The 26,774-nt window shown below is 51.9% G+C and overlaps 1 protein-coding gene across 1 annotated transcript; it reads left to right on the forward strand.

The window, feature by feature from the left end:
* Positions 1-316: 316 nt before the first annotated feature.
* LOC122211423 (ras association domain-containing protein 5-like) lies at positions 317-24,479 on the forward strand. Its single transcript, XM_042924541.1, has 2 exons — positions 317-815; positions 24,304-24,479. Exons 1-2 carry the CDS (start codon positions 356-358, stop codon positions 24,477-24,479), a joined length of 636 nt encoding a protein of 211 aa, XP_042780475.1. The 5' UTR covers positions 317-355.
* Positions 24,480-26,774: the final 2,295 nt, after the last annotated feature.

Below are 26,774 nucleotides of genomic sequence, written 5' to 3' on the forward strand. Positions count from 1 at the left end.
CGGGGCGTGTTGGGGTGCGGTTATGGGGGGTATCTGGTTTGGGGGGCCGTGATGGGAGAGGGAAGGAGGCAGGGCTGAGGGCAGACGGCCCGCCCAGCAACGCCTCTTAGCTGCCCCAGCGGTCCCGTCCGCTTCCCGAAGACGCGCCTAAATCCGCGCTCGCTCCCGCGCCCCCAGCCGCTCGGCGGGTCGGCGGATCCCTGGGGCGTCCTTCCTGCCTCGCGCGAGTCTCCCCGCCTCCGCCCCGCCCTGCAGGCTGCGGTCCCTTTAAAGGCGCGCTCGTGTGGGGCCGCCCTTCTCTCGAGGCTGACTCGGGAGCAGCGCCACCGCCGCGAACCGCCGCCGTTGGCCCGGCATGGCCATGGCGTCCCCGGCCATCGGGCAGCGTCCCTACCCGCTGCTCTTGGACCCAGAACCGCCGCGCTACCTGCAGAGTCTGAGTGGCCACGAGCCGCCGCAGCCGCCGCCCCCCGGCCGCTCCTCTCGCCGCTGCGCCCCCGCTCCCCTCTCCACTGCGCGCGGGGCGCACGAGGGGCGCGGCGCCCGGAGGGCTGCCCGGGGGGACCCGGAGCCCCAACCTCGGGCCTCCCGACCCGCTCGCCCTCTCCGGCCTGGTCTGCAGCAGAGGCTGCGGCGGCGGCCTGGGGCGCCCCGGCCCCGCGACGTACGGAGCATCTTCGAGCAGCCGCAGGATCCTCGCGTCCCGGTGGAGCGAGGCGAGGGGCACAGCTTCGCCGAACTGGCGCTGCGGAGCGGCCGGGGCTGGTGTGACCTGTGCGGACGAGAGGTGCTGCGGCAGGCGCTGCGCTGCGCTAGTGAGTGTTGAGGGCATGGCAGGGGAGGGGCGCGCGGGAAGACCGCAGTCCGCGGGCGGGGAACTGCGAGGGGGCTGGGGCAGGAGACAGGGCCATTGACCTTCTCCACTTCGACTAAGGGAGACGCGCCCGGGAGACTCTGCTTCTTAGTCCCCTGCCCGGTATGCTTTAGTGACTGCCTACTGCCCAGGTATGGTGATGCGGTATTTAACAAATAGCTCTGTCCCTGACAGGTACACACTTCGCCCCGCCACACACACACACACACACACACACACACACACACACACACACACAGGTTGCAGATGATGGCCACGCCGGCAAGGTCATTCCGTTGTATCTCACGCACCTTCTTGCTTTTGCTGTAAGTTCTTGACAGAGGGTTGTGAGACCGGTATTGAGATGGCCCTTAGACCCATGCTTATTAGGGTTAATGGGGAAATGGCTGGTTTGTCGCCTGTGGTACAGGCCCATGGTACATGTCCTCCTATGGCACACCTCTCCTTCAGGGAGCATTGCAGGAACAGGGAAGAGACCTGGTTAGGCTTTGGATGGAAATGGACTGTGAGGTTGAAGCGAACCTGAGGTTACCCTGGACCTGTGCCCCCTCTTGCCTTCCACCTCTGGCCCCTCAAACCTTTGGACTCTGCTCTAATGTTTGGCTGTTGTCCTGCCACTGCCTCCCCCTCCCCTCCTCCTCCCCCCTCAACTCTTCGGTTCCTGCCCCAGTCACCAGGCTCTAAAATTCCCCAACTCCCTGCCCAGTACTTTCCTCCTCCGAGCTCTCAGGCCCCTCCAGCCTTCTGAGCCACTCTTCTCAAAGCCTGCCTGTGGATCACTGGACACCCAGTGTTGTAGACTTTCTGAGCAAATTTGCAGTCTTCTTGGCAGGGGCGGGGGGCAGGTGGCGTATTATTTTTCTCTTCCTACAGTTAGGTGTGTGTATTTCTTTAAGGGGTGTCCTCTCCCCACCCCCATATTTGAAGTGGCCATGTTTGGTGGAAGATGTCCATATCCATGGGTCTGTGCGTTTATAGAGATAGTTTAAATATCTGAAGTACAAAGCACAGAACATGGCACAACCCCTAGCAAGCATCTCTGGAAATGAGTTGTGGTTTGCATCTTTTCAGCAAAGGCCCTTCCCCCATGACAGCAGGCCCCTGTCTCCCATCCCGCTGCAGCCCTGGCCAGGCAGCAGCTACTTCTGCATCAGGAAAACCCTCCCTCGCCTCTCTCTGCAGTTCCCAGCAGAGGCTGTATGTGCCTCTTACTGCAGCTGGCTTTAGGGAAGGAAAGCTCATATTCTAAGCCAGGGTCAAGTGGGAGGGAAGGATCGGAGGGGAAAGTCGGTGTTGCTCCCTCCACCACCAGAACTCACAATTTAGGTGCTGATACAAAAGGAAAGAGCAAAATTTATAGAGGGGTGTGTTGTGGGTGGAGGGCTGCTGTCACTTGGTAAATGTCCTTGGCTTTCCAGGAGAACCAAATGCAACTTACCCGTGGATGTGTCGGCAACTTTCGCCCTCTCGAGGGTCCTAGGGTACCTTACCGTGTCCATCAATTCTATAAACGCAGAGAGAGGCAGTATTCTCACTGTCATGGAACCCTGGGAAATCTGCTTTATTGGAATTCTACTTTGTACTAAGACATTTGGGGACTGTATCAACTAGAGGTGTCTGAGCACCAGAGAGGGAGCAGAGCTGGAATCAAGGGACTAATGAGCGGAGTCTCTGTTTGTCATTATTAATATTTAACTGGTTGTGGACCTGTGGCTTGATGGGAACAGTTGAGAAATGTTCTGATGTGCAAATGAGCGCTGGCAGGTGAAGACACAGCTGGCCAAACTCACTGAGCATCTTTCTTACAGTTGAAGATCTAATTCCATGATGGGGTTGTTTTGTTTTATCTTTGTTTTGAAAAGCGAGGTTCAGAAATATGGCTTTACGAAGGTAGTACCATGCAACGATTAAGAGGACAGACTGAAACCAGAAGAACTGAGTTTGAATCTTTACTCTGCCACTTAATCTCTGTGTGATTCTGGGCATCTCTGTGCTCTGCTTCCTTGTTTTAAAAAACAGGGATAATGACATACCTACTTCATTGTGTTAATATGAGAATTAAATGAATTAATATATGTAAAGCGCTTAGCACGGTGCCCTGCAAAAGGCATTATGAACGTTTAATGCAATATGAATGTTATTATTATCCCCTCCCATCCAACAGCTGTAACAATATGTCTGGGCTCATGACACCTCTTAAGATCACCTTTCCAAGCAGTGAGTACAGTTTTCAAACCCTGCCTGGCTGAGCTAAGTGGGGAAGCGAGGGCCATGAGCATCCCAAGAAGTGCGAGTATTAATTCCCTCTAGAAAGGCCCTTTCTGCCCCTGCCGCGGTTGTGGAACATCTTCATCCTCACTGAATGCCAGTGGCTTAGGGAGCATCAAGACACTGGTGCCTTGTCTTTATATCACTTGCCTCCAACAAAGTTCCAGGCACAGAGCAGCCTCAGTAAGTAGCAGTTGATGAAGGTGGTGGCTTGTTTTTACTCTTAAATCTCTCTGCTCTTGGAAGTAAGCAAAAGGGCAGTGGTATGCGAATGACATCTGTCTGGGCAGGAGGCTGGCAATGGGTGTTGGCAAAATGGGCTTTTAATAAGGGAGACTGTAAAAAAAATTTTTAATGTTTATTTTTGAGAGAGAGAGAGAGAGAGAGAGAGGGAGAATGGCAGAGAGAGAGGGAGACACAGAATCTGAAGCAGGCTCCAAGCTCTGAGCTGTCAGCACGGAGCCCGATGTGGGGCTCGAACTCATGGACTTCGAGATCTTGACCTGAGTGAAGTCTGACTCTCAACTGACTGAGCCACCCAGGCGCCCCTGAGGGAGACTTTTAGAAAGCTGTGTGCCTGTCTGTTTAGTGAAAGCCCCTCTAACTTAAGTTTACTCCTACTTCCACATCTAGGTCTATAACTGACTCTGGTTAATGCTGGATTTGCCAGCAGGGAGGCTCAGAATTAATATTAATTTCCAGGATTAAAGAAATCATGTTTGTTAGATGGAGAAGGAAATCCAGTGGGGATTGGAAGAGAGAGAGAATTTTGTGAATGCATGTGTATGTTTTAGGATGGGGACAGTGGCACTGGTGAGGATCCATTTCCAGCATTCTGGGAGGGCAGTGTCAACAGCAAACAAGCCCAGAAACTCACTGGCTGCCCTTTGGCTTTAGTAACAGGTAATGTCCTTTAGAGGTCATGGACCCTGTCTTCTGTAGAAGGCACGGAGAGTTGACCTTTTACCTTTCATCTAGTTTTGTGGATATGGAAGCCATCCTGGACTATGGAAAGTATGGAAAATGGGGAAACCTAAGACCAGCTCAGCATTCAAGGAGGGATGCTTGGGCGTGATGCTAGTGGGTGTCTAGAGTCTTCCTTGGAGGCAGCATCATTCAGAGCTATGAATTGTTAAGTGATTGGAATTACAGGGTTGAAAGGGGGGCCCTGGGGCTCATTGTCTTACCCCTCATCTGTGATAGATGTTTAATTATGATGTGAATAGGAAGCATTTGCCATGAGACCTCAGGGGCAGGGGACCTTCTGGGGTGAGGGAGACTGATACGCACAGGGCTCCTTGTCCAGCCCTTCCAGCTCTGTCTTGTCACTTCATTAGTGGCTGGGCTCAACCCGCCTCTCTGTAAAGACTAGAACCACCCACATGACAGCCCCTGGATCGTGTGGAATCCTCTCTGGCCATGAGTTCTTTGTAGAAGGGGTGACTGGGACGTTGACACTGAGTTTTCCTGTAGCAGACCTAGAAATCTTGGGCACTTGGAAAGTATTTTATTTGTCCAGCACACCCAGCAGCACTGAAGTGTGTGGCTTGAAGTGTTTTCATTGATTTAGGCTCGTGTTTGGCTGTGGAGGTTAGGGAAATGGACGTTGAGTTGTTAAAGAGAGTAGAATCCCCCACCTGTGATTCCTCCCACTGCTGGCTCTAACTGGGCTCTTCTCTTTGGGAAATGGCCCAGTGGGGTGTGTGTGTGTGTGTGTGTGTGTGTGTGTGTGTGTGTGTGTGTGTTTGGGGGCAGAGAACAGACCTGGAATGCTTTGAGGGACGCTTCTGAGGTCCCCAAGCTGTATCCTGTTTCCTCTCCTCCCTGCTTCCTGTCTTCTCAAAAGATGAAATTGAAAGGATTAAATGTGGGCTTAATTGTCCCCCCTCTTCATCAGAGCATGAAAATTTCTGATTATGGAGGGAAGGGGGCTTGAATCCCAGGTACAGTCAAAAATGATTAATGCCACTTGTCTGCCAGCCTAATTAGACTTGGTAATGAACGTGTGTGTTCGCCTGCTGATCCTGCGGAGTTATTAGGTGGAAGTGAATTGACATCTCCCCTCAGTGCTGAGGGTTTGGTCTGGGATCCTCTCTCTTCCTCCCAAGTTTATCGGTCACTCAGCCTGTGCCAAGCCTGGCAGGCACGCCCTGAGTGACGGAGAAAAGACAGCCCCCAGCTCGGCCCCAAGGGCCCTGCCTGGCTGGTGAAGTGACTCCAGCCACAGGGAGCTGGCTTAGGCCCAGCCCACCTCTGAGCACAGGAAGGATTCTTCACAGGCCAGTCGTGATTTTCCCACGAAGAACCCAAAGGGTTTTCATGCTTGCTTCCATATTCATCCCCAGAATGGCTTCCTGAGGTCAGCACACAGGGATTCTGCCGCCAAGGTCTTACATAGGCAGGGAGGCGTCGATCGTCTGCCTGGCTAGGGGCGGGACAAGGTTAGAACCTCTCAGGTGGGGTGAACGTGACAGGCCTTGAAGGCCTTGGAGGCCATCCCAGGTCATTTCCCTCCTTTGGCCGTGCCCAGCATTTCTGTGTCGGAAGCAGCATCCTCCCCCCCGCCCCCCAAGGCTCTTCCATGGAGCCCTCTCTGGCCCCCCACACCATTCCTCAGTTTCCCCCTGGAAAGAGCAGGTAGCCACTCTTGCTCAGTCCAGGATACTATTAAGGCTGGTGAGGAAGCTGTAAATACACCTCTGGCCTTATTAGAGGCTCTTCCTGTTCGCATTCCTCAGATGACAAGGTGAATAATCTTGGGCAGGTGAGTATTTGTGGGTGCGCAGAGCACGCAGATGGAATGTCTCCCCACCCCCCACCCCCGGACCGAGCTTCAGTCAGCAGCCAGCCTTCCCTCTCACTTGGAGACCTGTTGTGCCGGTGGCCAAGTGCTGTCCATCCCCCAGGCCACCCACCGCCCCGGCACGGTTCCGGCTCCCTGCTGTCTGGGTCGGGAAGTGCCAGAGGCGCTGGCGCTGGGAAGGCCAGCCCTGACCCGGTAGATGGCTGGGCATGTAGTCACTTGTGGTTTTTTTTCCGAGGGATTTGGCAAGCTTCTGTCCACATGTTCAGGGCAGGATCTCCGGGTTGGGAGGGGAGCTGAGCCAGCTTTTAGACTTTGGGGAAGGAGCAAGGAGGCCAAGGGGATGATGTCAGACAGGGCAGCAGGCTCTCTTCCTTGGGGACACTGGTTTAAGTGGAATAACATTGGTCATGGGGAGCCCCGCCCCAAGGTCAAGACTATCTTGACTCAGACCAGGCGAGGTGATGCTTGGATGTTCTCTGAAGCACTGCACACACCACGCTGAGGAGACAGGGGCAGAGGTTGCTGCACCCCAGGAGCTCTGCATGGTGGCCAAAGTGGCCAACAAGTTCACGTGGGGCGTGTTCTAGCCTGGCTGCGGTTCCTGGCATAGAGAAAGTTCTTGAGAGATGCACCTGTAGAAAAAGCAGTGATGCTGGGTTCTCATTTTGCCCTTTTGGGAGGGGAAGGAAGAGGACCAGCAGGGGTCCCTCCCGGCAAGGTAGCCATGCGTGCAGCCTCCCAGGGGACAGTGTCCTGTCCTGATTGAGGGGTCTGGCAACCCCTGGTTTCTGTAGCACATCCCTGATTTTCTTCAGGATTTTCCTACCCTCACCTACTGCTCTGGCCTCATTAAGGGCATCAGGGAGAAAAGTTCCAGCTCACATTGTACTGAGGGTTTGTAAGAAGGGTGGTGTTGGAAAGTCCAGTCTGTTCATTCCTATGTGTCACTGGGAGGCAGGGAGCAGGGTACGTCACTCACCTGTGACCACAGAGGGGCTGGGTCGTGTTTACTCTGCAGTGGAGGGCCTGCACCCCACCTCTGCTCCCCCTCCTTGTTTCTTGAACAAACATTTTCAGGGCAGGGCAGATCTTACCCAGATATCTGCAGTGGCTATTGGCTAATGCTGCTAGAAAAATGGAAACTTGGCTTACATGGACCTTTAAGAAATCACACAACCGGGCTGTTCCAGTTGGTTGAACATCCAACTTGGGCTCAGGTCACGATCTCACAGTTCGTGAGTTGGAGCCCCGCGTCGGGTTCTCTGCTGTCAGCACAGAGCCTGCTTCGGATCCTCTGTCTCCTTCTCTCTCTGCCCCTCCCCCACTCATGCTCTTTCTCTCTCTCAAAAATAAATGAGCCATTAAAAGAAAAACACTTAAAAAAGAAAAAAGAAATCGCATCTAAAAGTCAGCCCTAAAAGAAGGATGATATTCTTTGCCTTTTTTTTAAATCCTTTTGTGGTTTTTTTTTTCCTTTTGTTGATTTTTTTTTTAATTAATTTTTTTTCCAACGTTTTTTATTTATTTTTGGGACAGAGAGAGACAGAGCATGAATGGGGGAAGGGCAGAGAGAGAGGGAGACACAGAATCGGAAACAGGCTCCAGGCTCCGAGCCATCAGCCCAGAGCCTGACGCGGGGCTCGAACTCACGGACCGCAAGATCGTGACCTGCGCACGATCTATCGTGACCTGAGCTGAAGTCGGACGCTCAACCGACTGCGCCACCCAGGCGCCCCATTGATTTTTTTTTTTTAATCTTGCTATGTTTTGTTTTTACTGGATGCTGGCTCTGGGAAAGAATTATCATTGTGTTTGCTATAGATGCAAATTGGTGTCCTATGAGCCTGATGGGATGGGAATATTTACGTGGAATGAGAAGAGTTGAGAATAACAAGAAGTGTGGGGGCAGAGAGAACTTTTATCTCAGAGATGACCTGGCCGAACCTGAAGCCTGTTCTTGTGCCTGGGCTTGTGAGGTGAGCAGGGCTGGTGGGACCATGGCCCCTTCACAGGTGAGAAGGCACAGCCTTCAGGGAGGCAGATGACCTCCGCAAGAGTCAGTAGTGGCAAAATCAGCACCAGAATCCAGCACAGCATTTTGCCTTATGAACTCAGGTCCCTGAACATGTGAGTTAGTTGAGCTTCCTCATTCATCTGCCTCCCTTCTGTCAGTGATGCTGAAATGTCCATAGAAAGAAGTGCAGAGAAAAAAAAAGGGGGTGAGCCAAGGGTGGGTAAGCCACGTGACAGCTGCACAGTCAGCCAGCACCTGGATAACTGAGAGTTGGCTGCACTGAGGCCTGTTTCCAGAGTTTGGTTTCTAAGTAGATCTTCAGCATGTGTAAATCATGAGATCTTTAAACAAAAGGTGAAGTTTTTCTAAGTCCCAAGATAAAAGAAACAAGGGTCTCTCTCTGGCCCTGCCCCACCCCATTGGTGTTTGGAGTATATAGGGGGGTTGGCATGAAAAAGCAGGTAGGAGGTCTCTTCCTGTTCCATGCCTCCTCCTTGCCATGACCCAGGGTCACAGTTCATGACACAGGGCTAACCAGGAACCACAGCGAAGTTAGGCTGAGCCTCAGAAGGGACAGCTAGGATGAAGAAAGTTTGCATAGGGGCTGTGATAGGAACCGAGGTTTGCCTCACAGACCTCTGATTCCATCCCGGGCAGCAATGTGGCCACGTGAGGACGAGCAGATTTGGGGAACCCCCACCTCCTCACTCTCACCCCATCTCTGACTCTCTGTTTGTCCAGATCAGTCTTACATTTGGGTATCATTGCTTATTTTCCTTGCTGACTTGGAGGAAGCTGTTTTTTCCATTCAAATTGAATGGAAGCTGGAGGTTTTGTGGTTTCTGTTGAAACAATTATGTCCTTTCTGCAACTGAGGAAAGGATTTAAAAGAAAACAAAACCCCTCAGAGATGCCTTACTATTCAATGGAACAACAGATTCCAGCTGCAACTTCAGTTTTGAGAGAAAGGATTGAACACACGGTATGTAAATGTCTATTCTGGTGATGTGTATTTTCAAAAGCAATCTGGGGTTACCTCTCTATGAATAGGGCATTTCAAGGTGAGAATATATCGTAGCCCCGGCACTTGAAATAGGGAAGCCTGTCTCTTCAAACTGCGTTGGGCCTGGGCTGGACTCTCTCCTCAGCAGGCAGGTCATCTGGTTGGTGCTTAGATGTTGGCGGGCTACGAGAAGTCATCATACATCCCCCCACCCCTAGATAGTTCTCCTCCTAAAATACCCCTACATTTTTCTTCCTACCCAGTTTTCAAAGGGTCAGGAGTGAAGATTCTAAAGCCTCCCAAGGCCCCTTCTTCAGTGTCTGCCAGTTCTCTCCTGCTGAGAGAGAACTCGCCAGTGGCTTAACCTGTCAAAGAACAGCTCTGCAATGAGGAGAAAGGAGAAGTGAGAGCAGTATATCCTTGCACCCAAAGGGGGCATTCAGGAGGGGTTTTCCCCCTTACCTGTGACTCATACTAGAAGTTCTCTAGCACACATGTTTCCTTCCCTGAGAGCTGGAATGGGAACGCCTCCCCTCACCCCAGCCTGGGCTCACCCGGCCGGAAGTTCCGGACCCCCTTGCTTGGTGGCCCCGAGTGTTGTTTTAGGATCTGGACTCACTTGCCATCCTCTTCTGTGCAGAAGTTGCTGGATAAACTGAGGGGTGGGGGCACAAAAAAAGGCCGGTGGCAGCCCCATCTCCCTGAGGAAGAATGAGGGAGAAAGAACCAATGTCTGGGCCTGAGAAAGGGTGCCATTTTAGGGCATTTCTGTCTTAAATGAATCACTTATAAACAATGTGCTTTTATTGTCAAGCTTACAAACAAGTTTTTATTGTTACTGCACCGAGTACTGAGGTCCTCAATAGTGAGGGGTGATCTAACATGAGGACCTTCTAGCCAGATTTCCTAGGAGGAAGGCAGATGATGGACGGCCTGTTTGAAAGATTTGTTCTACCAACATTTTCTTCTCTAAGTGGGCCCGAGGACATGGCCTTGGGCTAGGATACCGCTCAGCATTCTTTGTGACCTGGGGGCAAACTACAGCACAGAGGAGTGGATCCAGGTTGGTGGTTGCATGAGGAATAACAGAGCTCATGCCTGAACCCATGGACGTTGACTTCCTAGACCGAATACCACGTGACCAGAGCACAGAGGTGTGAATGCATCTTCATTTCCGAGCACTCCTGAGTCCTCTGCAGTGTAGGACATGTGTCCCTCCTTCATCTGAAACTGGCCCCCGCTGGTGGTTGGCAAATGAGTTCTGGAATCTCTGGGCAGCCCGGGAGCAGGCACCCCTCTCCAGCGGCTTTCCTGGAAGGCTGTGCTGCCTGTCTTGGCCTTGGTGACAGGGCCTCTGGGAACTTCCCCACTGGGACTTGGTTGCTTCTGGGAGTCAGTGTTGAGGCAATGATGCCCTGTGAGTACTGTTTCAGGGCAAGAGAACATTCGTGTCCTATTTATGATAGGCTCTATTCTTTTCTTCCTTTCTCTTTCTTCCTTCTTTTGCTCAGAGAGCAACAGACCTCTCTGAGACCTCTCTGAGACCTCTCTCTGCTCAGGTATCTGGGCTCAGATAAATGGTCTGACCCTCTGCCTTTTCATGGGCCCAGTCGGCTGAAAGCCTTTGCTCTTCCCCTACCCTGGGCTTAGCATGGGAGGATGTGAATTAGCCCCGTTGTCCCTTAGGAGCCTATATAGCTGGTAAAGCATTATTAATCTGCCATCCCCAAAGAAATCCATTAATGAGCTCCTGGGCCAGGCACATGGTGTGAGATAACTGGTCACTTCTGCTGTCTGTTGAAACTTTGGAGACATTGATTTTCAGGCTCTCAGGCACTCCTGAGGGGTGAAGCTCGAGACAGGCTCTTTCCTGCAGCCTGTTTGGTGGGGGCATTTTTATCTTATCAAGCTAAAAGCCCCAGGAATAGAAAGTTTTCCATTGGGGGAGGTGGAGGGAAAGGACCTTAGCTAGGAAGGAGAAGGCATTGGTCAGGCTGTGCTGGTGCAGGGGCCCGCGTCCCAGGTGCCTGTGACTTCCTCTGGGAAAAGCAGCTGGCTGGGCTGACTGGAGCAAACCCCCGTCACAGGAGGGCCCCGGGATCCTCCCAGAGCGAGTGACTCTCCACTCATCGCTGCATCCCTGCCGGCTGGCCTGGAAAAAAGGCATCGATCTCCTGCAGCGGGATGACTGAGGGCAGGGGTGAGGAGGCGGCCACTGCCTGCTTTGGCGCAGTTATGGCGAGGCTCCAGCGCCTCTTCTGTAGGCTCCCCAAGAGCCGCTCGGGATCGAAGAGGCTCCAGGCCCTGCAGAAGTTCTGCCACGAGGCCCGGCTGGCTCGCGGTAGGTCCAAGGTGCTCCAGCTAGGGGCCCTTGGTGGGGGTGGGGGTGGGGGTGGGGGGGTTCTTGGGTTCCAAGGCCTCAGCCTAGGGGCCTTTTCCACGAGGAAAGAAGGCCAGGAGAGCTCTTGCAGCCTAGAATTTGCCGCTGAGCTCAGCACCACTCCTTGGCCCTCCTGACGCCCCAGGGGCCAAAGCTCAGGCACTGCCACCCTGCCAGCTTTAGGTGGAATGGCAGGTCTGACAGTACACGGGCAGCCCGTTTCATAGGCCCAGGTTGGCTGTGGGTTCTAACAGCTTTTCCTCGGCTGAAAATTAAGGCCAAGAAGTCATCTTAATCTGGGCCCCTGAGCTGTTGGAAGATGGGCACTTGGATGACACCGTTTTAGTCCTGAGGGGCCTGAAACCTTGCCACACTGCAGAGTCAGCCTCCCAAGGACCCAGGGGCGGTGACGTTTCCTAGGCAGGGGTTTCTCATCTGCAGGGTTAGGGGAGGTGCCTGTGGGACCCCAACGTGCAAGCTTTGTGGGGCTAGGGACTACTGGCCAGGACACAGGGGACAGGAGCCCAGCCTCAGGCGATGACTGGGCTCCAGTTTCTTTCCCTGAGCACTAGTTAGTGGGGGAACAGTCCTTGCCTAGGGAAGGATAAGGACATAATATGGAAGATAAGAAGGAGAGACAGTAACAAATTTTCATGGAAACTTAGGTTGTCCTAATTTCTTTCTTTCTCTCTTTCTTTCTTTTTCTTTCTTTCTTTCTTTCTTTCTTTCTTTCTTTCTTTCTTTCTTTCTTTCTTTCTTTCTTTCTTTCTTTCTTTCTTTCTTTCTTTCTTTCTTTCTTTCTTTCTTTCTTTCTTTCTTTCTTTCTTTCTTTCATGTTTGCTTATTTTTGAAAGAGCACAAATGGGAGAGGGGCAGAGAACCCAAAGCAGGCTCTGTGCTTACAGCAGCGAGCCCAATATGGGGCTTGAACTCACGAACCTCGAGATCATGACCTGAGCTGAAGTCGGACACCCAACTGACTGAGCCACCCAGGTGCCCCGTCTACTTCCTTTTTTTCAAAGAAAGAGCACTGAGGCCAACCAAAGTTGGGGGCCTGGGCACCTGCCTTCAGCTTATGGTTCTTTCTGGTGTGTCATGCTATCTCAGTATCCTACAGCACCCTTCTGCCAAAGAGTCAAAGCACTTATGTCTGTTTGTTTATTTTTAACATGTCGTATTCCCTCCAGATCCCTGTGCAGTGGGAGTGCAAAGGGGATTATGTCATTTCACAGATGTGACGGCTCAGGGAAGTGAGGCTCCTTGTTAGGGACCAGGAATACACAGCCAGGCCTGGGACCCCTTGCCCTAGATTCTACTCATCTTCTGACCATTTGATGGCTGCTTCCCTTTGATGGCTGGATCTTTGGAGCACAAAGCTTTCCTTGGGGCTCCCTGCCCCATTTGTCTCCCCACTGTTCTCATACACATTCAGGAATTGGAGGGACATCCAGTGGGTCACGGTGCTGAGTTTTAGAGATGGAACTAAACTGAACAGCCATCTCTGGGCTGAGATTTTGGAAGCAGAGTTGAAAAGACAACATGGTCTTGACTCTGGAGAATTTGTTTTTTTCCTGATTGATGTTTTACCTCTGGAGAAGTGGGAATTTTAATTCAACTAGACCTAATCCCCATTTGGAGACAAATACTCTTAGCCAGCCTGCATAATTTATCCTCATCAGTGGCTCATGCATACTGCGGCCCTCCACGAGAAGACAGCTGGATGCTGAGTTCCTCAATTTAAACCCTCACTTGCGTCTTCCTGTTCATCCTCCCTCCCGCAAGAATTATTCCACAGATCATTCCCTTGCTCCTTTGCTATTCAGCCCAAGGAGTTATATAGATTTAAGAAAATCAATCAGGCTTGGAGTGGCAGCATTAAGGTCAGAGAAATTGCCGCACTGTGGCTACAATGTGCTCGTTGAACTCGTGTTAGCATTTAGACTTAATGGATGGGAAGAGGGGAGACCGGGCGCTCAGCGATGATGGGAGCGGTAGACAGTGGGCCGCAGATTTCTAGAAGAGCTGACTTGCAGGAATCCGTGAGCAGCCTGCAGTGTGGCCTTTAAGAAAACCAGTGTGGAGCCAAGCTGAATTGAGTCTGGACCTTGGATTCCTGGCAGGGGGGCCTTCCTCGTACAGATGAACCTCTCTGAGCCTTGGTTTTTCCCAGTGTAAGCTGGGCAAAGAATTCTGACCTCAGGTTGGTGTCACATGGGTTAAACATGACATTGGATGTAAACCAGTCGACATGCTGCAGGTCCCTTGTTGGCAGCTGCTCCCAGAAAGACTCTCAGTAACTTCCCGGTGGGTCCTCTGTGCGAGCCCCCCGCTGGGCTGCTCTGCCATCACACCTGGGTCGGGTGTGCTAGCTGCTTGCCTGCACCTCAGTGAAAGAGATGGGGTTTGGAGGTTGCCTGGGCAGAAGTGGAGGAGAGGCACGAAACTCAAACACTCTCTCTGGAAAAATTCCTATCATTGAGTTTACCGCACCACTTAATTAACAAGCAAGGCTAGATTAGCCCACCGGGCCTCATTAGAGCTAAGCAAGCATGTTGCCAAGGAATAAGTCATCTATCATTTTAAAAGGCTTCTCCGGGGTCAGCGGAAACGGCCTGGGTCTTTCCAGGAATCTCTGGTGGTCCTGGCTACAGGGATACAGCTGTAAAGAAGCCTTTGTGTGTCTCCTGCAGAGAGCGCCTCAGACGCAATCTATTTACTTTTCTCCTCACTGCCAAAAGTCTCCTTTCACCGGGGGTCGGTACTTTGCATGCAAGTGACATCAAAGCAGGTGTGGAAAGACCAGTTGGGTGCAGCAGCCTGGTTGTCCCATAAAGGACTGAACCTGTTTGCTCCTGGGCTTCTGTGACCTCCTGGCTCTCTGATCGGGCATACCTCCGAGCATACACCTGCCTGCACATTCATATCTGCGCATCTGTCTAAGCTTCCTCTGCTGCCCTGTAGTCGCAGACACCCAGGCACAACCTCTTGCAGACTTATTTAGTTGTTCTTGTCCTTGGGGTCTGTGGGACACTCAGAAATCTACTCGAGGGGCGCCTGGGTGGCTCGGTCAGTTGAGCGTCCGACTTTGGCTCAGGTCATGATCTTGCAGTTCGTGTGTTCGGGCCCCTCGTCAGACTCTGTGCCAACAGCTCGGAGCCTGGAGCCTGCTTTGGATTCTGTGTCTCCCTCTCTGTCTATCCCACCCCCGCTCATGCTTTCTCTCTTTCTCTCAAAAATAAGTAAACATTAAGAAAAAATTTAAAAATATATGTATACTCGAGGTTAGCAAGAGGTTAGACTGCCCTTTGCCCCTTCTCAGAGATGGTATCTGCTTTAAAAATAATCAAATAGAAGCAAAACAAGAAACAAAAAACCCTCAAGCTCCTCGTTCCATATCCGCCCCTCACTACTAGAGACCACGTCCTTTATCAGCTACCCAGACACCTCCTGTGTCTTCACAGGGGCCCCCAGGGGTGGGTGGAGAGGAACCTGAGCCCCCAGGGGTGGGGAGGACCCCATCTGCTTTGCCTCTCTTACACCCAGAGCAAAGTGACACATGCCTAGAGGAGGCAGAGGCCCCTCCTGAGCAGGCCTGAAGCTGAGAGGGCATCTGGCCGCTCCACACTGGCTTTGGATACTGTGGGCTTGTTACTATTTGTAAAACTCCCTTAAGCCCAACTGCCTACAATGTTTAAAAACATTTTTTCTTAAGGTGCTCTGGCAATAGGATTTATTTTTTTCCATGGTGGTAATCAAAATAGGACATACCTGTATCTATGTGTGTGCGTGTGTATATATGTATCATCTGCTTGTTCCTATTATGGAATATTATGTTCCTATTATGGGTATAACATGCTATCCTTTAGAACAGTGGTTCACTTTAGAAGGCCCTCAAAAAATGAATGTGGGATTAATGCATGCATGTGCACATGAAAAACTAATAACTAGATTTATGTGGAAAGACAGGGCCTAACTGTATAAAAAGGTTTAATACTCTGTGTCTCTCTGAGCTCATGTGTCCTGATGGGTGCACATACTCTAATCGCCCCTGTTGAAAAATTGTGCCGTATCTTTACACTTCTATCTGTGTGGCCATACCCTAAATACAACTTGAACTTTTTTGGAGATGGTGTCACAGGATCCAGATGACAAATCTACAGACACTTGCACACGAAGAATGAGATCTGTTGGGCTTTCCCACCCTGGGATCCCACCTGATATCATTTACTTTGACTTTCCCCAGAATGTATTGCTTTTTACTATTATCGACCAAAGCGGGGAGGAGTCTTGGAGATGCTCTGTGATATCCCACTGAGGGCCTGCAGACTCGCCCACTTCTATTTTTTCTTCATCCACATCTCGTCCCCACCACCACTGTCATCAAGAAACTACTGCATGGGGCCACAGTGCTGCAATGCCACTCATAACATAGGGGTGTATCTCTTTAAGGTACTTGAAGCATTATTGGGAAACATAGTGCGTATAGAAATATACTACAAAAATGTTTTCAATCATCCAATGGATTCATTAATGGGGCACCTGGGTGGCTCACCCAGCGACCAAGCGACCAACTCTTGGTTTTGGCTCCAGTCGTGATCTCACGGTTCATGGGTTTGAGCCCCACATTGGGCTCTGTGCTGACAGCATGGAGCCTGCTTGACATTCTCCGTCTCCCTCTCCCTCTACCCCTCCCCTGCTCGCGCTCACGCACACTCTCTTTCCCTCTCTTAAAATAAATAAACAAACATTAAAAAAAGATTCATTAAAATACAAACTATTAAAAAATAGTTTCACTGTTGCAAAAAGACTGAATCAACTTAAAAGTAGAATTAACTGTAGACAACTGTGGGAATTATGGCTACGGTAGAGTGTCAATGTTATAGACCTAGGAAATGTAGATAATATAGTGAAAGCCAGGGGGTGGGGACAGAAGAGAACAGAGGGAGCAGTCTGGCATATAGTTCTAGCAGAGGGTCAGTTAGTACCAGCTAAGGCTGAAGCATGCATTGTTAAAAGTGGCTCAACCCTATTAAGGTTGTGTATAATTTTAAACCTATATACACATATGCACAGGACAGGAAGCATACAAATATACTTCAGGGAGCAGCACCCACAGACTGAAGTGGCTCGAAACAGACCACATAGGAAAGGTACACTGGGGTTAGGCCCACGTCTGCGGCCTCACCGGGCACAGGGAGGGAGGGCACCGTCTGACGCTTCCCTCGCTTCCTGCGTCATCTGTCTGAACTTGCGAACTGACCGGCCCTCCCTTGTTCCATCCGCCCCTCCCCGAATACCCCCAGCCCACACCCCCGGCCTGGAAGGCCACAGTACCTTCTTTTTGTTGGTGCTTTTGGCCTTGGGATGTGAAGTTGGAGACAGATGAGTAATGGGCCTGCCCGAGAGGCATGCCCACCCACACCCTCCCACATGGGGCAGGATTGTGCCTCTGCAGGCCAGCCCGGCACCCAGTGTCAGCCAGGCTCTCGGGGGATGAGTCAGGGGAGAAGCTAGGCTCGGGGCATGAACAGCTGATACATGAGGCCCAAGGACCAAGGTCCCAGAAAGACTCTTCGTATCCCCTTTGGTGCCTGAGCAACTGGGCAGGACCTTTTGCCTTTCCCTTCAGTACAAAAGTGTCGCTCAAAAGTGCACATCAACCCCACCCAGCCCTGCCACGCATCTAACCCATCCGGTCACTTTGGGGGAGGGTGGAGACCAAGATCTTGGGGTGGCCTCCCGCCCTCAGTTCAACTGCATCCCAACCTTACCTCCTGAGCACTTTCCCTCCTCAGCATGCCTGACCTGGGGGAGCCTGCTGCCATATAGCCTGCCCACCCCAGCCCTCTATTTCACATGGGAACTGAACATCTGCTCCAGGCTTGAGCGTGTCCAGGCACACCCCTCTTGGCTCTTGCCACAGCGACATCTGCCTCAGTGCACCCAGCTGCCCACCTCACTTGTCCGTGGGAGTGACCCATAATCTCTGACCTGAGACATGGGCCTGGCTTCAGGTCGCTCCTCTCCACTACATCGACCCTTCCTGCTAGCTTCCTGGCTTGCTTTCCGGCACATTCTGTGGGCTGTGTGTGTGTGTGTGTGTGTGTGTGTGTGTGTGTGTTGGATTGGGGTTGTACAGTGGAGGGGGGCAGTTGTGTGTATCCAGGCTGGGGGTGGGGAGGGAGTGCTGAGCGCCCTCAGGGGTGGCCTGTCCTCTGAAACAAGGGACTGGAAGTATGTGGTCTCAACAAGCCAGGGGTTCGAGGGACTTCCTGGAAACATACAGATGCAGATGTCCTAAGCTGGCTGCCTGACCCTCGGAGTGGGGAGTTTCCATTCCTTTGCTGCACCCTCGCTAGGAGTGTAGCCAGGAGTATGAAAAAATGTATAGATCATGTTGATCTTGGCAATTGCCACGACCTCCAGACTTAACAAATCACAGTCTCTCTACCTTCCTGCCCTCCAATACACCCCTCTCCCCGCCACCATCATGTCCCTGCTCCTCTGGGCCCATCAAAGGAAGGGCAGGAGGGAGGCTGGAGCAGGTAGGAGGAACTTCTTGGAAAGTTGCCTCTTACCACTGTAATACCTTGGAAGAAGACCCCAAAACGGAGAGGTTTTTTTTGGCTGGCATCACATGCTGAAGCAGGGTACCCAGACTCTGGAATCCCATAGTGTTGAAAATGACAGCTATCATTTACTGAGCACCTACTATGGTACCAGGCAATACTGGATGCTTTACATATGTTCTCTTTAATGTTGGCAACAAATCTGCTGGTAAGGGAGATACTGCTAGCTCCATTTTGCAGATGAGGAAGTTGAGGCTAAATAAATCCCATATTTTACTGAGGTTAAGCAAATTGTCCAGGCACATCATAGTCAATTGGAAGCAGAGCTTGGGTTCAAACCCTGATCTGAGTAACTCTGGAGGCCAGACTCCATTCATTCCCTAGCTCCTGATTAAGTGCTCCGTCCCCTGCACCTGTTCGCAAAGACCTCTGTCATACACGGCAAGCAGTGTCCTTAAGGCACCTGTGCTCTAAGGATTTCTGATTTACTGCTGCTGAGTGGATGCACTTTGGTGCCTCTGTGAGGCAGCTGGTGCTGGGAGCCCGGTGTCCATTGTGCTTGCTTTCCTGCCATCGTCATCTGTCCATGTGATGAGGTGGTTGGCTCCGCTGTGGTGTCATGGAGAGCAGAGGTACCGAGGCTGGGCCTCTTTGAGTGGGGGAGGCCGAGAGCCCACTGCTCGTGGAGCTTGACCGTGGCTGATGAACGAGCCTCTCTGGTGACGCTGCCCGGGGATCTCAGCACAAGAACTGCTGTTGCCCAAATAGTTGAGTCTCCCAGCTGTGGCATCCCGGAGATAAAGGGGCTGTGTTTGAACAGCCGGTCCAGGACAGGCAGACAGGATGGGTGGGGTTCAGAGCTCCCAGGCTGAGTGGCTGGGGCTGGAACTGTGAACTGGTACTTCCCAGGACCAGGTGGAGACCTCAGGGAGGGGTGCTGTGGCCATTCCCTGCTGGGGCAGAGGGAAAAAGCACTCCTGCTCAAATCCCTTTGACTGACACTATTTTATGGGTTTGGAGCACACTACTGGGAGTGGCTCCCAGTGCAAGAATGGGGGACGCTTGAAGGGTCCTGAGAAGGTCTGAGAAGGGACCCCCGCCACTGAGGACTGTCCCCACTGACTTGCTCTGGAGGGCCAGGACAACTCTTACTTCTGTTGTTTAAAAACTTATGTTAACACTGTATTTTTCCAATGCACTTTTGTTTGTTTTGTTTTTTCAGATTTCTCTGTAGTGCCTCAGAACAAAATTATTTTAAAACTAAAAGCTACTTGTGTGCTTGCTTTGAAATGACTAGCTGGGGGAAGGTTGGTGAAACTGTAGATCATCCGCCAGGAGCTGAGTGGGGTAAGGAGTCTGCCTGGCAAGGCGGTGCCGGGGGTGGGGGTGGGATGTTGGCTGAGGTCCCCCCACCCCCATGCAGTGCTCTGCACCAAGAAGCCCATTGAATCCTCATGGACGCCCTGGGAGCTCATTCCCGTTTTATGCTTGACGAGATTAATGCTCAGAGAAGTGCAGTAACTTATCTAAGGTCATGGAGCTGGCTGAGTGTGACTGAAGGCCAGGCCTACCTCAAAGTCCATTCTCTGGCCATCATACCGCAGTACAGGCCAGGTCCCTGAAGGCGGAAAGGGGGAGGGAGAAAAGTTTGTTCGGAGGCTGACCTTCTCCAAGAAGGCCTGGGGTACCCAGAGAATGGGTGTGGGGCTCCTAGATTCACAGGCTGTCATGCTTTCCCCTTAGGCCTCAGAAGTGGCTGTGGTCATTTAGGGTAAGAAGCTGGTCTTCGCTGACCTGGGAGTGACCCGGAGGGAGGCCTGTGGGCCCGCTGCAAACCAGGCTCTGTACCCTGGGTGCCAGCTTCCACCCTCACCCCAGGCCTTAGCCTCAGGGGCAGTTAAGTAGAGAGCCCCACATTATCGCAGCGTCTTACGTGCAACTCTGGGGTGAGAGGGCAAAGAGTTCCTTATCAGCCTTGCAGCCTTCTGAACTCAAATAAATTTCAGTTTTAAGCCACTAGTTCAAGGTACTTTATTACAACAACTGGGAAACTAACGAAGTCTGGGTGCTGAGGGTGGGTCCTGGGAACCTTCTCTCCGTCCTGGCTCAGGGGTCCCTCCTTGGAGAAGGACCCCTCTTATGATTTGTCTCCATCATTTCTCCTTACAGTCACGTCCTCTGTTTCCAGAGGCGCCTCTTCCAGGACCTGGAGGCACATTTATTTTCCTCAAACTATCCCTAAGAATGCAGCCAGGGGTTATAGCTGGAAGGGAAGGATGGAGACCGGAAGGGATGATAATTCTCTTTTATAGATGACAGTACTAAGGTCAAGAAATACCAGTTCTTGGGGCGCCTGTGTGGCTCAGTCAGTTAAGCGTCTGCCTCCTGATTTTGGCTCAGGTCATGATCTCACGGCCGTGAGATTAAGCCCCGCACGGGGCTCTGCACAGAGCGTAGAACCTGCTTAAGCTTCTCTCTCTCTCCTTCTGCCCTTCTCCCCTGCTCACTCTCTGTCTCTCTTTCTCTCTCTCTCTCCCTCTCTCTGCCCTTGCCCCGCTCTTGCATGCTCTATCTCAAAAAAATAAAAATGAAATAAAGATGCAAGAAATGCTGTTCTCTCTAAGATACTTCTATTAGAACCGAGGAATGTCGCTCCCTAATCTTTGCTGCCTCTTGTCGGGAGATTCTTGTCCTATCCTCTTTTTGATGTCAGAGCTCCCTGCCTCCTCTTGGCCCTTGTGATGTGGAAATATGAGTCGTCTGGAATCTGATCCATTCTTCAAGGTCCCCAGAGCCTCCCTCACCAAGAAACCTTCCCAACTGCTGTGGCTGGCAGGGGTCTCTGTCCTCTGAACAGGTTTCCTGGATCTGTGCTGTCTTCCTCATTAGTTATCTCTTCACACATGGGTCCTGTCTGCCCAGGTAGCCTGACTCCCCCAGAAGTCTTGTCTCATTCATCGTTACCCTCGGGTGTGGGGAGGTCTGTGCTCAAGACATTAGAGTTGTTACCACAGATGGTGGTTCTGGCTGTTCAGGGAAGCTTGGGCCGTTCCTGGGGGCCTCTGTGGCCCTGTGTTACCCAAGGTCTCTCTCCCTTTCTGTGTCCAGATTGAGCGCCAGTTGAAGGCTGTGGAGGGCAATGAATACCAAGGAGATGGCTTAGCAGTACTCGCGATGAGCTGTCTTGAGGGAAAGATGGCTTGTGGGGGGTTAACCACTGGGTCCCAGTGGAACATGCCTCTGCCTTTGGAATCCCATGGATCTTCCCACTTGGAGCACATCAGGCCCGCAGGCTGCTGGCTGTGGCTGGTGGGGCTTGCTTCCGTGTTTGGAGAAGGGCGTGGGGGCTCTGACTTCATCTCTGCTGGCCGAAAAGACCTGCGCTTAGCATTTCCAGGGGGCCTGGAAGTATCAAGATGTGTTTCAGTGGTTTTGCTACAGTCTGTGATTACACGGTCTGATGGAACAAAGTCATCGGTGCTCAAATGTGCTTTTTATAAAATCCCCAAATATTCACCCTGGAGTCTTCTGTCCCCTAGCTGTATCCAGCTCAGCGTCAGGACTGTAAAAAAAAAATCTTTCTGAGGTTTGGTGCTGTTTTCAGGGTGTGTGTGTGTGTGTGTGTGAGAGAGAGAGAGAGAGAGAGAGAAACAGGGCAGAGACAGAGCACAGAGAGAGAGAGAGAAACAGAGCAGAGACAGAGCACAGAGAGAGAGAGAGAGAGAGAGAGAAACAGAGCAGAGACAGAGCACAGAGAGAGAGAGAGAGAGAAGGACATGATGCACAGGTGGACATACAAAGCCTGAGTCAACAGTACCAGGAGTTCAAAGAAGAGACTGGAAGACATCCTCCTGCCTTATGATGCTTTCCCATTTGTGAGTTGGTGGCAGCTCTTGTTTGCTGTCGAGTTGGGAGAACTTCTAGTCCTTTCTTCTCTTCCTTGTTTCCACTTCTTGGCAGCCCCGGAGCATTCTTCATCGCTCAGAGGGCTGCCAGAAGCTGTACAGGTGTGTTCCCGGAGCAGAGTCCTGGAACAATGCTTCTCTGTGTGGGCTCTGGCCTCAGTGCTGCCTTATCAAGGCCCCGGCATTTCTGGGCACTGTGGGCAGGGGAGACTTGGCCTGCATATCCTCCTGAGCCCTTCACCCCACTAAGAGTGAGGCCATCCCTGTGTGGGGCAGAGATCTCCTACTGGGGGGCCCAGAAATACATGTGGGCACTTGGAAGTATAGGGTTCATACCTCAGACAATGGCTTCACCATTCTGTCTCCAGGTGAGGGGATGGCTTATAAGGAGGAGAGTCAGGAAGGCCTGGACAAGGGCAGGGTCTGAAGGAGGGGATATTGGTGGCATTCGGGCATGAGGGGGATAAGCAAGAGAGCTTCTAAATGCTATTCCAGAATGGTGGCTGAGAGGTTGAGACCACTGATTGAGTCAGATGGTCTCAGGGTTCCGGAATCTCTGTGTGTCCTCACATTTCTGAGAATGCTCCCCTGCAGACATTAGTGGCAAAACCTGTGTCAGGTGCTCATCTTTGGGGGTGTAAAGGAAGAGGGCATCTGCGGAGAGTGGAAGTCTCACTCCAAAACCCCCAAAAGAGTGGGAGAAGAACCGACTCACCCCGGGCCCAAGATGGGGGATGCCTGGGTAGCTCAGTATGTTAAGCATCCAATTACACACTTGATATTGGCTCAGGTCATGATCTCATGGGTTCGTGAGTTCAAGCCCCACATTGAGCTCCGTGCTAACAGTGTGGATCCTGCTTGGGATTCTCTCCCTCTCTCTCTCTCTCTTCTGCCCCTCACACACACTCTTTCTCTCTCTCAAAATAAATAAATTAATTAATAAAAAAAAAGAATCCACATGTGCTGGATTTTTGGAGCTTGTTACAAGGAAGGAAAAGAATGTCAGGAGCCTGAGTTCCTGTCAGCCTAGTCCCCAGATTGTCCAAACAGTGTCCCCCAGTCCCCAGATTGTCCCCAGTCCCCAGATTGTCCAAACAAGTACAGGCTATCGTGTCCCCTACCACAGATCCTGTCCAGATCAGCCCATCCCCACACACCTGGCCTTGCATTCAGGAAGTCAGCCTTCTCAAGAGAGACTCTGCACCCTGCCTGGGCTGGGTCTTCGGGCCGAGCTGTGGCACCTCCGGGACAGGTGACCCCAGCTGGCCCAGAAGCTGTGTGCAGGAACCGCACCTCAAACCTGACCAAATCCGGGCATTTCGCCTGCTGATGGACTTGCGTGGGTTTCTTTACTTCACTCCCACCCTCTGTAGTGCTCTCCTTCCCTTGCCTGGCCTCCTGCTGAAGAGGCTGCAGAGAGCACCCCCCCGCCCCCAGGGGAAGTGCTGGCAGCACTGGCCCTGCTGCTGAGCCGTGTGTCACTGGGCAAACTCACTTCACCTCTCTGAGCCTCAGTCTCCCCACCGCTAAAGTAGTTCCCAAGGCTCTGTACAACCCTGGAGATTTAGTCCTGCTTCCATGGAAATGAACATTGTCTATGAAATGTATGCTTTCCCAGGGCGCCTGGGGGGCTCAGCTGGTTGAGCGTCTGACTTCAGCTCAGGTCACGATCTCAAGGTTTGTGAGTTGGAGCCCCGCGTTGGGCTTTGTGCTGACAGCTCAGAACCAGGACCCTGTTTCAGATTCTGTGTCTCCCTCTCTCTCTGCGCCTCCCCTGCTCGTGCTCTGTCTCTCTCTCTCTCTCAGAAATAAATAAAACATAAAAAAAAAAAAAGAAACATATGCTTTCCCATGAAGCACCTGATTTGGGATGTTGTCTGCAGGACTTTTAAGCTGGGTTAGAGAAGCCGCCTCCACATTTCTGGTTGGGGCAGGGTCAGAGACAGGTAACAGTCCTTCCTGTTGAGGATAACGCCTTTGTCCCTGGAGGTACTTTTAATTTGTTAAGACCTGTTCTCCCCTATGACTATGAACTTCCTTGTGCACCAGGCAGGGAAGCTATTACCTGTATCCTACAGGCTGGCAAAATGAGGCCCAGAAAACTGAAGTCTTTCTCCAGGGATCTGTGATCCCTGGTGATTGATGTCAATCAGTAGAGAGAGCACCAGCCTGAAGTCGGATGACTTGACCTTGAGAAAGTCGCTAAGGTCCCTAGATCCCAATTTCCTGTCTGTGAAGTGGCAATAATAATGATTGCAAGGTCACACAAAATAACGGTGGTGAGAACAGTTTGCAAACGCATAAAACACGCATTACCCGTCACCAGCCATTCCCCGTGGCACCGAGGTGTCCTCCCACGCTCTACTTCTCTCCTTCACGGTTTTCCTTCCTGGAGCGAAACGCCATCTCCCAGGGTATTTCTCCGGGTGGAAGTGGATAGAATCCTGCCTGACTCCTAATCCCCTGGTGCTTCTTTCCCTCCAGACTGTAAATTCACCTGCCACCCGGAGTGCCGCCATCTGATCCAGCTGGACTGCAGTCAGCAGGGAGGCCCATCCCAGGACAGACCCTCTCCAGAAAGCACCCTCACTCCAGTCTTCAGCCAGGTAGGCAGCAAAGCTCAGGGACCGGGCTGGGAACAGCTTCCTCTGGTGTCCTAGACTCCACTTTCTTTGCCCGGGAGCTCTGGTCAGCAGGAGGTGGCATGAATACCGCAGGCGTGCTGGATGTTGGGGTCTCCTGCTGGCCAGACACACCCCTTTCCAAGGGCCTGGGATGATGGAACAGGAACAGTGACACAGAGAACTGTGTAGACACTCAGAAGTGCTCTTCAGTGCTCTCCAAGGACAGAGCCTGCTTTGGCCGAGGGCTTCAAGCTAGAGGTGTGGGTATAGATGAGCGCAGGAAGGAGAGAAGGCTCCTGAAGGTCCTTTGAAGCCTCATAGCCCTGGGGCAGTGGGGATGTTGGGGCTGAGGCTCCTCCAGTATATCATCCTCCCTGTGGTCAGCCTGCTAACCTAGATATAACTTTAGAAGGGCTGGGCGGATATTCTTGCTTTGTGTTCAAGAACCAGGAAATCGATACCCAAAGCAGCCTCTGGTTCATGGGTTTAGCCAAGGCTCTTGAGTCAGGATGCATCCAAACTTTGATGTCTAGGATTTGGAATGGAGACAGGACAAGATTTTTTGATTCTTGCATTGAACGAGCCCTCATTGAGTATCCATTGTGTGCCAAGCACTGGTGAGAGTGGGGATAATAAATGGTGGTTCACAGTGCTTGTCCCCAGAGACCTTACATTCTGGCAGGGGACACAGAATACAACCCAAGAATATGTACTGTGATGCACGTTGCAATAAAAGAAGCATGAATCAAGTGTTTTGAGAATGCAAGGCAATTGTTTCTGTTGGGAGACATCAGGGACGTTTGATCTGATCCTTAATGTATGAGTTGCTGGTCAAGGAAGTACGGAGTGTTCCCAGATATTGTTCATCTATTCACTTAAGAAATAGGTTTTTAGGGTTGACCATGTGCCAGGCCCAGGAATGCCAAGGACTTAGTGATGAAGGAAACAGACACAGTGCCTGCCCTCCCTGTGCTTGCGGTAGAGGAGGGGAGTGAGATTTTAAACAAATAAGCCCAGGGAGCTGTGAGAGACAACACAGGTGCCGAATGACTGGTTACTTCCTGGAGAGAACACGAGTGGCCCCGGGGGAATCCCAAGTGGGCCCCAGCTCCTGAGACTAGCCGTCCACAGGCATTTTCTGGCCATGATTAGTCACCTGATCTGCCTGTGGGTGTTACCAGCCTTCCTGCTCTTCCCCCACCCCTTCTCTCCCATTGGGAAAGCATTGCTAGAAAGCAAACATGATGTATGTTTCTATAAGAATGAGACCGAATGGGTTCTAAGGTACATGTTTACAAAAATTCTGTACATCCTCCACTCATTTTGGAATAGGAACTGTTTCTAGTGCGGCCCGAATGTAACCAGGCCTTGATGCCCCACGAGGGGTGAGGAGGAAGGAGGGGCAAGTCAGACCTCCAAAACCCTGCCGAACGATGCAGAATTTTGCCTAAGGTTTTCCTTACAAGATGGAGGTGGGGGGTTACAGAGCACACCCTGCAGCAGCATTTCCTAGAAATGGCAGATTCTGGGGATATTTTTGGTTGTCCCAACTGGGGTGATGCTACTGGCATCTAGGGGGAGAAGCCCGGGATGCCGCTAAACACCCTACATTACACAAGACAGGCCCCCACAGCAAAGAATTATCTGGCCCAGGGGAGGTCTAGAAACCCTTCCCTGGAACAGTTTAGCTAGCTCCCAAGTGTGGTGGGCAGGCCCTGGAGTTGGCTGTGTATCTTGTCTCCCCCTCAGGGTGCCAACAGCAAACAGGGGCTTCCAAGTCTGAGTATTCGGAAGCAGAGCGGCTCCCCCTTTCCTCTGCTGGAAAGAGGAGTCAACCTCAGAACCATGTGGCAAACTGCATCAAGGCTGAGTCTAGACTCATCCACCAATGTCTAGAGTACATCCACCAGTAAAATATAGAAGGAGCCACACAGAACCACACAGAAGGGTCCAAGGGTCCCACGTGGGTGCTGAACGGCCCCCCAGCCAGCAAACAGTCTGGAGTGGGGTTTGCTCCCGGCCGGCTGGGTCAGCTGTTATGTTTGCCTTGGACAGGCCCGACTGCATGCTTCAGCACAGCCAGGGCAGGACCTAGCCTTCTATCAATAAAACCTGGGCCCTGCTCCAGGCTCGCTCCCCTTTTCTAAAAGGCTTGTTTATGCTGATTTCCGCCTTGGCTTGATTTTCAGTTAAATACCAGCATGGAGCTTTCTTTCACCTTGACGTGGTCACCTGGGCAGAGCTAGCTTCATGTGCCAGTGCCGTCTTCCTGGGAGGCTTTGTTGTGGCCTGGTCTGAGCTCAGCTAGTTTGGGGGCATATGGCTGCTGGG

This window comes from Panthera leo, chromosome F3, assembly GCF_018350215.1.
Source record: "Panthera leo isolate Ple1 chromosome F3, P.leo_Ple1_pat1.1, whole genome shotgun sequence".
Classification (NCBI taxonomy): Eukaryota; Metazoa; Chordata; class Mammalia; order Carnivora; family Felidae; genus Panthera; species Panthera leo.